This window comes from Geotrypetes seraphini, chromosome 3 (genome assembly GCF_902459505.1).
Source record: "Geotrypetes seraphini chromosome 3, aGeoSer1.1, whole genome shotgun sequence".
In the NCBI taxonomy this organism is placed as follows: Eukaryota; Metazoa; Chordata; class Amphibia; order Gymnophiona; family Dermophiidae; genus Geotrypetes; species Geotrypetes seraphini.
In genome coordinates, this window is record NC_047086.1 from 262347002 (window position 1) to 262359191 (window position 12190).

The 12190-nt window shown below is 42.2% G+C and overlaps 1 protein-coding gene across 1 annotated transcript in view; it reads right to left on the reverse strand.

Annotated features, from left to right (window-relative positions):
• Positions 1-12190, reverse strand: part of CRIM1 (cysteine rich transmembrane BMP regulator 1) — a 1144468-nt gene that overhangs the window by 1027782 nt on the left and 104496 nt on the right. Inside the window, exon 2 of the mRNA XM_033937787.1 lies at positions 1551-1724. Within this exon, the coding sequence (XP_033793678.1) occupies positions 1551-1724 (174 nt within the window). The remainder of the gene's footprint in view (positions 1-1550; positions 1725-12190) is intronic.

Consider the following 12190-nt stretch of genomic DNA (forward strand, 5'->3'; position numbering starts at 1 on the left):
AACTAAAATACACCTGATAAGCAGTACATCAAAGAATAACAGTATGCATTCAGTAACTGAACAGTTCAGTTCACTCTGGTGCCAAACTATTTATTAGCTACTACTATTAGAAACTGAGAGCCTTATGTATTTTCTTAAACAAAGTCTCTCACATATTTGGATCTCCACAGAGAGGGCATTCCAGTACTGTGGAGCAAAGAAACATGGCATGGGAAAGGTTGATGCCTGGCAGGGGCCAAGCAAGCTGCTCTCAACAAAGGCATTGAAAGGCGGACAACCCAGAAGGACCTCAGTGGTCTTACATGAGAATGCACTGTGCTCTTACCCAGGAGTTTCAAACACCAACAAAAGAATTCTCAATGCTTTGCAGGACGGCTTTTGTTGATTTGTATAGCACTTAAATCTGGAGAATTGAGAAAGGGATTTTTATAAGAATGGGCAACCTGAGCAGCAGCTGTATGAACCATGGGAGGGGGGAGGGAGTTGGAATAAAGCAGTGCACCTCAGACAACACTGCAATAACAGCACCATCCCAGGTAATGTCTCTGCTGCAACAAGTGCTACTGTTGATTTCCTGAACCATTTAACCCTCTCTGTGCCATTCTCATCTCAATAAAACACACAAATTTGCAAATCTTCATACCACTGGCTAAACTATTTTTGCACACTTTTTCAAGATCATAAAGATGGAATTTCTTTATATTGCAAGGATTTTATTTGAAATGGCCTGACATGGCCACATTTCGCTTGGTTTGGGGCTGAATCAGGGGCCAAAATAAATCTCTCAAAAAAATTAGGCACTGGTGTTCAGTTCCACCAGCAAACGCAGTTTCTGTAAAGCTGCTCACAGTACCATAAGTCTGTAAACATTTATTGTTAGAATGATCTTTTCAATGGGATCTTGTACTTACAAGAAATTCCGTCTTTGTGATTTGAATTTCTTTTTCATTTGAGGATCTAAACAGCCTCTCCTGTATTGACTCGTGTATCGGCTATCCATAAAACTACAATATTCATTCTCTCGGGCCTCCCATTAAATGGTACTGGATTTTCTATCCACATGACTTCCAAATAGAAAGTAAGAAAACCCATGTGGTGCAAATTGTATTTAGAAATCATTGAATCTACACATTAGGAACAGTCGCAGCATAAAGCATGTCCGGTGCAACCTTCAGCCAAACTTTGCTAGCTGTAGAGGCTGTCAAATACACTTCCAAGGATTCCACATTAAGAGCACAATCAGACTAGATCAGTATTCTTTACTTTTATAATTTACCACACCTGACATGATCACAGCTCTGACAATATCACCTGACTGTTAGACCTCATGGGGGTTAACATTCTACCTCACCACCTGCTATGACTTCAAAAGCAAAAAGCAATACACATCTGTCTGCTCACCTAGCCTGCATTCTCAATGATCACCACCACCATCTGGAATTGCCTCGGTCTCTGTTTTCCAACAATCAGCTCTAATCTGCCTGGTCAGAGTGAAAGCCGCACACAGGGACAATCAGAAGCTGAAAACTCTGCATTAGAGAGGTACTCACCTTCAATTTGTCTCAAGGCTGCCAGGCAGCTATCCTGGCTTTGAAACTCAAAGGGATTGCTACAGGTCCGGACGCTGTCGCACTCACATTTCCCACTGATAATGTTGCAACCTGTTATGAGGTTTTCATTGCAAGGTTCAAATCCAAGCAGCTGGTCACCATCCCAGTTTTCATCTGCAAAACAGTTAATAACTCTATGAGATGTCTACAGTTAATTGTGAAGCCTTCGTAAGCACCTTGCATTCTATACCTCTTTCCAAATGTTGCAAAATCAGTGGACTATCCCCGCCACCATCTCGCCACAATATAAAATAACCTCAAGCTCTAAATTAAAATTTTGTAAACCTTTTCTGTATGTAAAATGCTGATTTATGCATGGTAAAGGCCTCTTATAAAATTAGGTCACGCCTATATGTACACACAGTGCAAGTAGGGAAGGTGTGTGTGTGTGTGGGGGGGGGGGGGGTGCAATGTTACTGATTTACAAATATATCTAACATTTAGGTCTTCCTGTCCTATTAATCTAAGTCCCTTGTTATAAAATTACCTTTTACTGCACAATTCTATAGACTAGGTTCTCACATTTATGCATGTAATACTCATATAAATGTTTTGAATATTAGCTTTATGCATATAAGTGCACACCTACATGCATAAGTGCTAGCAAACTGCCTAAGTGCTATCCTGCAAACACCTGCTTATTTTACATAACAGATATTTGTAAAGGGGGCATACACAGAGGAGAAGCATGGGCAGGACATAGGTGGGGATGGATGAAGTTGCAGCAGGTTTCCCACAGGAGTGCAATCAAAATTGCTGGTGATGCCAGAGTAAGGTTTGGAATATACTGAGAGAGGCTATTGGAGCGCCAGAATGAGGCTTGGAATGGCCAGAGAGGCAGTCAGAACCCCAGAATGAGGTTTGGAACAATCATTGGTTGAATAGTGAATACAGCCCCAAAAATCTGTGGAAGGAGTTGGGAAGGTGTTGGTTAGGGTTACCAGATTTGTTTATGTAAAAAAAAAAAAAAAAGAAAGACATGTGGCTCGCCCCGTTCTGCCTCCAGCACTGCTCCATTCTGCCTCCAGCTCCACCCTGTTCCACTCCCAACTCCACCCCATTACACCCCCAGCCTCGCCCCCACACAAATCTCATCTCATCTCTTCTTCTCCAAATCTGGACCACATCTGGAGGACCTCCAAGCATGTGCAGATGCAATGTGATGAGGTCAAATACGTATGATATCATTGCATCACATCTGCATATGCTCGGTGGTACTCCTAATATGGCTCCAAGCTCGGGGCCTTCTAAAATCCGGACAAACTGCCAAATTTTGGAAATCTATCTGGGCACCCAGCGAGTCCTCTTTAAAAAGGGCATGTCCGGGTTTTCCCGGACATCTGGTAACCCTAGTGTTCGAGTCAGGAGGAAACAGGGTAGAGGAAAGTTTAGATGAAGCACTGCAGGAAGTACCTGTGGATACTAATGCTGCCTGATTCGCTGATTCAAACTGATTCACCTATTCACTTTGGTGAATCTATTCAAATCTATTCGTCCGTGAAAATCAGACTCACCAATTCAGAGACCAATACCCCCTACTTGCAACACCCAGGTGAGACCTGACATACCTCCGAGGCCTCCTAAAGTAGCAGCGGCAGCACTCTGAACGGGATGCTTCATGGCCTACCCTGCTGGGGCCTTCCCTCTGCCGCGTCACTGATGAGTCAGAGTTCTGCCACAGCTGCTGCTTTAGGAGGTCTCTGAGATATGTCAGGTCTCACGGTGGGAGGGTCGGTGGGGTATTGCTGCACAGGGGGATGGAAGGAAGGGATGGAAAGCTGCTGCACAGGGGGATGGGTGGGAGGTGAGGAAAGCTGCTGCTCAGGGGAATGGGAGGGGCAGAAAGCTGCTGCTCAGGGGGATGGGAGGGGAAAAAAGCTGCTGCATACAGGGGGAGAGAGGGTAGAGGAGAGGAAGGGAGAGATAAAACAAAGAGGTAGAAAGGGGTGAAAGGGAGACATGCATGGAGAAGAGATTGAGAAATGTTGGACATAGGGTGGAGGGCAGGGAGAGATGGTGCATAAGGAGAGAGAAAGAAATGTTTTACATGATAATGGAGGAAAGGAGAGATGCTGCATAGATGGGAATAGAGAGGTTTGACCCAGGGCACAAGGCAGGCGAATAGAGAAAGAGAGATGGTAGACAGTGGGGAAAAAAACCCAACAAATGTTGGCTATGGCAGTGGAATGTAGAAAACAATAATTTTATTGTCTATTGTGTGATTACAATATGTCATATTTGAAATATATATTCTGCCAGAGCTGGTGTTAGGTCCTAACTTACGCTCGCTGTCTAACAGAAATAGGAAAAGTCTTTTTTGTTTATTTTGTTTGTACCACAGCACCATTGTGGGGCTGGAGAGGGCATTGGGGAGATGAGGTGGGTGGATAGACTACACAATAAACCTGCCAGGACGTTTGAAAAATGCCTAATTGGGCAGGAAAAGGAAACTGAATTGAAAAATAAATTCAACAGGCCAAATCGAATCAAAATTTTTTTTTTTAAAGAAATGTGTGAGCATTGGAACCCATTACATCTGTCTTGGTGGGGGAGAATTCAAACCGTCAAGATGATGATTTTGCCTGTAGTTTGCTACCAAATGAGTATGAGTATTTGGCTGGGTAAAACTGCTAGAATAACTTTAGTATCTTTGCAAAAACCAATTGTGGCGGGTAGGGTAAATTTCCCAAATTTATATAGATACCATCAAGCATTTATTCTGCGTCAGGGTATGTATTGGATCCTTCCTGAAGTCTTGGAGCATCTTCCGGATTGGCTTTATTTAGAATGGCAACTCATGTCCCCATGATGATTATGTCATATGCTGAGTATCAAATTACCCAGAATTTATAAGGTTAATCGCAATTGGAAAAATTGGGATCGCCTTAGTTTTACTTTTTGGTGGGTGAATTTATGCTTATGCTACAAGTATGAAAAAATGAACGCTGACATGTTGGGACATAATAAATTATTCAGATTAGTTTGGGGTCCATTGACGTCTTTTGTTACTTTGGTATAGTTATCTCTTACGTTTAATTTTCTGTGGAATTACACGCACATCCAGGGAAGGAGAGGGAGGGCTATCTCTTTTGGTTTGTTTTTATTCGTTGATTGAATGTATTGGAAGGGGGGGTTATTCTTTCTATATTGTTACTGATTGATTATAAATGTTTACTCTGATTATTAATGTATGTATAATGTTGTACACTTTTTATTAGCCTTGAAAACTTAATAAAGATTTTTTAAAAACACACAATTTTTTCCCCCCTGATTTGGGCAGCACTGGTGGGAATGGAGGAGACTGATTGCAGGGATGAGTGGGGATGAAATGGATGTTAGCAGGTACAAGTGGGTATGACTTAGATTTCAGTGGGGGATGGGTGAAATTTCTGCAACTTTCTTACAGAGTACTATAAGTTATGCAAGTACTTGCTGCACTTAGGTTTTCACACTTACATCAGTTCTATGACTGCCATACGAGTGCAAGTGCCTAGATGTTAAGTGTGTTAATACTCAGTTATGTTAGTATTTTGTAAAGGAACTTAGGAACCCATTTGTCTTTATAGAATAGGCTCCTACGTTATTGCTCCCTAAATGTAATGCTGTATATTTCAGATCAAACACTTCTGTCTTGCTCTGTGCTTCTTATAATCCTGATTGAAAATGTTCACATTACATTTTGCAATCTCTGTACAGATCCTGTGACTCTAAAGAAAAAAAAAAACATATTTTTTGTACCAGTAATCAAAAAAGTGCCTCCAGTCACTTAATAGTAAAAGGCATCTTTAGTTCAACGTTTTATTTTTTTTCCATTCTGAGAGCCAGATTCCTGAATAATGTTTAATGTGCAGCATCTATGTTTGGCAAACCATTGCACAAACTCAGATTCATTCATTTGCTATATAAAAGATTATTAGAAAGAGACCGAAGTTACTCCATGTCAAAAATCCATAATGACCATGTAAGAAATTATTCCAGAATGCCATAGAGCTGACTTTGGCCCCTGTGTCTCCCAGGTCTCTCTCCTTCCAGCAGTTTGTACACAATCTATCAGGGAAACCAAGATTTAGTGTTGACCGTTTAACACAGATATCTCCAAATTACACTCTAAGGGCCAGATACAGCAATGGTGCTCATTTTTCCAAACCTCCACACTTTTCCTGATCATAGCTGAATCCAGGCCTTCTAGGAAAATCTCCTTTGTTTTTTCTCTCATGCACGGCAGCAGCAAAGGCAGCAAGGCAACAGGACCATTGCTGAGGGGTGAAGCATAATGACTAGATTCAGGACCTCTGACTGTAAGACTCCCCTCCCACCCCACTTAAAACCCCAGGTCTAGAATCATCACTAACATCTTTTAACATCTTGATTCATTCTCTCATTACAAGAAAGCTTTACTATCAGGGCATTACGCAAAAAGAAATTCGAAGATTACAGGCAGTGCAAAATACTACAGTAAAACTTTTATCAAACATCAAAAAATATGATCATGTTATTCCCTAGTCTTTGTCATTTTTGACAGAGTGAAAAATCGATCCACATATACCCGCTATACACCACTCAGGATTTTGTAGATTTCAATCATATCTCCCCTCAGCCATCTCTTTTCCAAGCTGAAAAGCCCTTACCTTTTTACTCTTTCCTCAAAAGAGAGAAGTTCCATCCCCTTTATTGTCTTGGTCGCTCTTCTACCCGTAAATCTATTTTTTCTGTAACAGTTTCTACTTTATGGAATGCTTTACTGTCGTATCTTCGCCATGAAACCTCCTTAGCCAAATTCAAAGCCTGTTTGAAAGCCTTTTTATTTAAAGATGTGTATGATATGTTATTATAGTCTATTTTCAAAAAATACGTCCAATTTTTTTTTCGTTTCGAAAATCGTCTAACTATACGTCCTGCTGATCTGATTGTCCAAGCTGTTAAATCGTACATCTTTATACCATATTTTCGTCCAACTTTTTGTCCACGTCAAAAACGCATAGAACAAGCCCTGTTGGACGTGGGAGGGGTCTGCAAAGTGATGGACTGAACACCCAGACATGGCACCTAAATAGTGGGGCACCTAAATAGTGGGGCACTGCTGTGAATTTCACAAAAAGGGTGTCATGTCATCATCTCACTACAGCTCCATTATAGGTTATGGTAAACCCCCCAAATTACCTCCAGAATCCCCTAGACCCACTTTCTACCACCCTAATAGCCCTTATGGCTGCAGGAGCCACTTTTATGCTAGTACAAAAGGGTTTTGGGGGTGTATAGGAGAGTGTACATGTTTCAGTATCAATGCAGTGATTTCAGGGGCTTATGGGCATGGGGCCTCCTCTCCATGGGTCCCTAACCCACTCCCAAGACAGCTTAAGATGCCTCTTTGCAGGTCGACTAGGCTTTCCTATGCCAGGCTGCCAGGAGATGATGGTCTGGAGGCTGAATTTTAAACGTGTAATTACGATTTTTATGGGGTTGGGGGAGGTCAGTGATCACTGGGGATCTGTATTATGTGTTTGCAGTGCTTATCTGGTGAGTTTAGGTGGGTTTTTGTGACTTAGACCAGTGTTTTTCAACCGCTGTTCCGCGGCACACTAGTGTGCCGCGAGATGTTGCCTGGTGTGCCGCAGGGCCGCCGGGCCCGGAGCTGACAGGGGGCCCGAGGCAGGGGCGCCAGTAGCTCGCCAAGGCAAAGTGAGTCGATCACCCAGGACTCACTTTGTCTTGGCGATCTAATCTATCGAGCTGATAAGTCTTCTTCTCCCCGACGTCAATTCTACAGTCGGAGAGGAAGTTCGGGCCAGCCAATCGCTGCCTGGCTGGGCGGAACTTCCTTTCCGATTGTAGAATTGACGTCAGGGAGAGCATGCGTCGGCGTCGGCTTTGGGGCCTGTTATCCATTGGTGGGTCCTGTTCCCCGATGGCAGCGGCAGTGGCAGTGGCTTGGGGAACGGCAGGGAGAAAGAAAGAAAGGGGGCAGGCAGGGAAACAGAAGGAAAGAAGAGAAACAGAAAAAAAGAAAGAAAGGTCAGGGAGAGAGGAAGAAAAAGTTGGGGGAGGGAATGAGGTGTGGAGGAGAGAAAGCATACAGGCTGATAGAAGGGAAGAAAGATTGGATGCACAGTCAGAAGAAGAAAGTGCAACCAGAAATCACCAGACAAGGTAGGAAAAATGATTTTATTTTAAATTTAGCAAAGTGGAGGCAGTATTACCACAGTTTTCAAAGGAATTTGCCCAAATAACTTAATAGTTAACTGGGTAAATTCCCAGAGATGAAAACTTCCCTTCACTTACTATGCACAGTTCTGAATTTATATCTGCTGTCTATATTTTACAATATGGTCACCTTTTACTAAACCGCAATAGTGGTTTTTAGCGCAGGGAGCCTATGAGCGTCAAGAGCAGCGTTGGGCATTCAGCGCAGCTCCCTGCGCTAAAAACTGCTATTGTGGTTTAATAAAAAGGATGGAGGGTATATTTGTCTATTTTTGTATGCTATAAAAACCAAATACAGAGAGAGACTGAGAGCTGTTGACGAAGAGCTACGTGTGTGTCTTTCTTCGATTCCAGCCAGAATATCAGCTTTGTGTTCAGCCAAACAGGCCCAGGTTTCGCACTGAATAAAGTATTTTATAATTTTTATTTCGTAATAAAGTAATTATAAAATACTTTCTTTGTGTTTATTTGATTCCTATTCAAGAGAATTACTTTATATATAGTCAATATAGGCAGAGAGTTAAATTTTTTAACATTTTCTAATGGTGGTGTGCCTCGTGATTTTTTTCATGAAACAAGTGTGCCTTTGCCCAAAAAAGGTTGAAAAACACTGACTTAGACCATGTTTTAAATGGTCTAAGTCACAACATCCAAGTTCCGTCGATCCTGTGTTGTATAACTTTCGGTTATACATGCTGTACGACTAAGTCTAAGCCGGCCCACGTCCTGCCCAACTCCTGCTCTCAACACTCCTCCTGAAATGCCCCATTTATCTATGGTCGTTCAGCAGCACTATGAAGGCCTAGGTCATTTAGAAATATGTCCACAACCCGTTTTTATTATCGGCGTTTGGATGTATTTTGACAATGTTCACCAAGTGCCGACTTAGGACAGTTTTTGGATGGTTTTCTCTTTCGATTATGAGCCCCTTGATGTTCGGTATATCAAGCCTCTAATAAACTTGATTAACTACAAGGACAAGATCAAGCGAATGAGGAGTAGAAGAACAGCTGTATAATGAAAGCTTCTGATGCCAGAACCAAGATCTGGTTCTGATTGTGCTGCAAATGCAAAAAAGCAGGAGAAAATTGTTAGGCCAAGAAATAAAAAAAGGCACATTACCAACCTCATCACCCCTGCCTTTGTAGATATGATAAGAGTGGAGATGTAGCCTAATGGTTAATTCAGTGGGTTAAGAACCTGGGAAACTAGGTTCAATTCCCACTATAACTCATTGTGACCCTGAGCGAGTCACTCAACCCTCCATTGTTCCAGGTACAAAAACAGATTGTGAGCCCAAAAGGGCCAGAGAAAGAACCTGCACAGAATATGTAAACTGCTTTGGTTGGACGACAGAAAGGCAATATATCAAGTCCATGATGCCTTTCCTTTTCTTCCATTAACAGAGCAAAACGCTAGTATTTTTTTGCACAGATTATCTAATCCATTTTCAATATTAGGTTTTCCTTTTCTGTTAAGTTGAGTGGTTGTTGATTTTTCCCTTTGATCATACACGTCCAGGGTGGGTGGGGAGATACTTTTAATTAGAGTGCAATTGTTGGATATGTATAAAGGGGGGGGGGGGATAATATATATATTTGTCATAAATATAATTTGATAGAAGTTAAGTGTTGTTAAAGTGTAAAATGTCTGTAAAATATGTTGCACTTATTTTTGGCTTTAAAATGAATAAAGATATTAAAAAAATAAAAATTATCCTAATAACTTTCTGGCCTGGCTCGACTTACTGGATGAAAGGAAATTGTTGATTGAGTGGATTATTGTGCCATCTGCTTTCCATCTCAAACTGGTCCCAGCCCTGACCACCATGAAACTGCAAAGACAGGACCATTTTAACTACTTATGGGCCCTAGGCAAACTTTTATTTTTTTACAGTGAAACCCCCAGTAAATGCTTCTTTCCTCCAGCCTTCTCCCTGAACAGCAGCTTCCTTACCTCCTACCTCCCTCCACCAGCCAAGCTGTTTTCCAGTAAAATAAAAGTGGCACAGAGTGGTTGTCTAATCTACATTGCTGATGGCTCTACTAGTCTTTCCCCTTCTGATGTTTCCGATGTGTACTTCCCGTTTCTGCTGGGTGGAACTGGCAGAGCCATCAGATGCACAGACTGGCTCTGTAGTTTTATGTCATTTTACCACTAATAAAAAATGAAAACCTACCTCTTCATCTAATCCCTCAGGACAAGCTAGCATTCAGACTGTTACGCCCAAACCACTGTATTCCTAATAGATGTCCAACTGACTCCCTCCCTGTGCACACACTGACTCCCTGTGCATGCTTCAGGCTCCAAGTAACATAGTAACATAGTAGATGACGGCAGATAAAGACCCAAATGGTTCATCCAGTCTGCCCAACCTGATTTAATTTAAATTTTTTCTCTTAGCTATTTCTGGGCAAGAATCCAAAGCTCTACCCGGTACTGTGCTTGGGTTCCAATTGCCGAAATCTCCATTAAAACCTACTCCATCCCATTTAAACCCTCCCAGCCATTGAAGCCCTCTCCAGCCCATCCTCCCCCAAACGGCCATATACAAAAACAGACCGTGCAAGTCTGCCCAGTACTGGCCTTAGTTCAATATTTAATATTATTTTCTGATTCTAGATCCTCTGTGTTCATCCCACGCTTCTTTGAACTCAGTCACCGTTTTCCTCTCCACCACCTCTCTCGGGAGCGCATTCCAGGCATCCACCTCCCTCTCCATAAAGTAGAATTTCCTAACATTGCTCTTGAATCTACCACCCCTCAACCTCAAATTATGTCCTCTGGTTTTACCATTTTCCTTTCTCTGGAAAAGATTTTGTTCTATGTTAATACTCTTCAAGTATTTGAACGTCTGAATAATATCTCCCATGTCCCTCCTTTCCTCTAGAGTATACATATTCAGGGTTTCCAGTCTCTCTTCATACGTCTTCTGGCCCAAGCCTCCTATCATTTTCGTCGCCCTCCTCTGGACCGCTTCAAGTCTTCTTACGTCCTTCGCCAGATACGGTCTCCAAAACTGAACACAATACTCCAAGTGGGGCCTTACCAATGACCTGTACAGGGGCATCAACACCTTCTTCCTTCTACTGGCTACGCCTCTCTTTATACAGCCCAGCATCCTTCTGGCAGCAGCCACTGCCTTGTCACACTGTTTTTTCGCCTTTAGATCTTCAGACACTATCACCCCAAGGTCCCTCTCCACGTCCGTGCATATCAGCTTCTCTCCTCCCAGCATATACGGTTCCTTCTGATTATTAATCCCCAAATGCATTACTCTGCATTTCTTTGCATTGAATTTTAGTTGCCAAGCATTAGACCATTCCTCTAACTTTTTCAGATCCTTTTTCATATTTTCCACTTCCTCTTCGGTGTCTACTCTGTTACAAATCTTGGAGGGAAAACTGCTTGAGTACCTGAATAAATGCATGTAAACTGTTCTAAGCTCCCCTGGGAGAACGGTATAGAAAATTGAATAAATAAATAAAAATACTCTGTTACAAATCTTGGTATCATCTGCAAAAAGGCACACTTTTCCTTCTAACCCTTCAGCAATGTCATTCACAAACATATTGAACAGGATCGGCCCCAGCACCGAACCCTGAGAGACTCTACTACTCACCTTTCCTTCCTCCGAGCAACTTCCATTAACCACCACTCTCTGGTATCTGTCTGACAGCCAGTTTCTAACCCAGTTTCTAACCCAGTTCAGCCCTTCAACAGCCTCCTATGAGGAACCGTATCAAAGGCTTTGCTGAAATCTAAGTAAATTACATGTAGCATATGTCCTCAATCCAGCTCTATAGTCACCCAATCAAAAAATTCAATCAGGTTCGTTTGGCACGATTTACCTTTTGTAAAGCCATGTTGCCACGGATCCTGTAACCCATTAGATTCAAGGAAGTACACTATCCTTTCTTTCAGCAACACTTCCATTACTTTTCCAACAACCTGTAATTTCCCGCTTCATCCCTGTGACCACTTTTGTGAATAGGGACCACATCCACTCTCCTCCAATCCCCAGGAACCACTCCCATCTCCAGAGATTTGTTCAACAAGTCTTTAATAGGACCCGCCAGAATCTCTCTGAGTTCCCTTAGTATCCTGGGATGGATCCCGTCTGGTCCCATCGCTTTGTCCACCTTCAATTTTTCAAGTTGCTCATAAACACTCTCCTCTGTGAACAGCGCAGAATCTACTCCATTTTCTTGTGTATCTTTGCCAGACAATCTCGGTCCTTCTCCAGGATTTTCTTCTGTGAACACAGAACAGAAGTATTTATTTAGCACATTTGCTTTTTCCTCATCACTTTCCACATATCGGTTCCCAGCATCTTTTAGTTTAGCAATTCCATTTTTCATCTTCCTCCTTTCACTAAT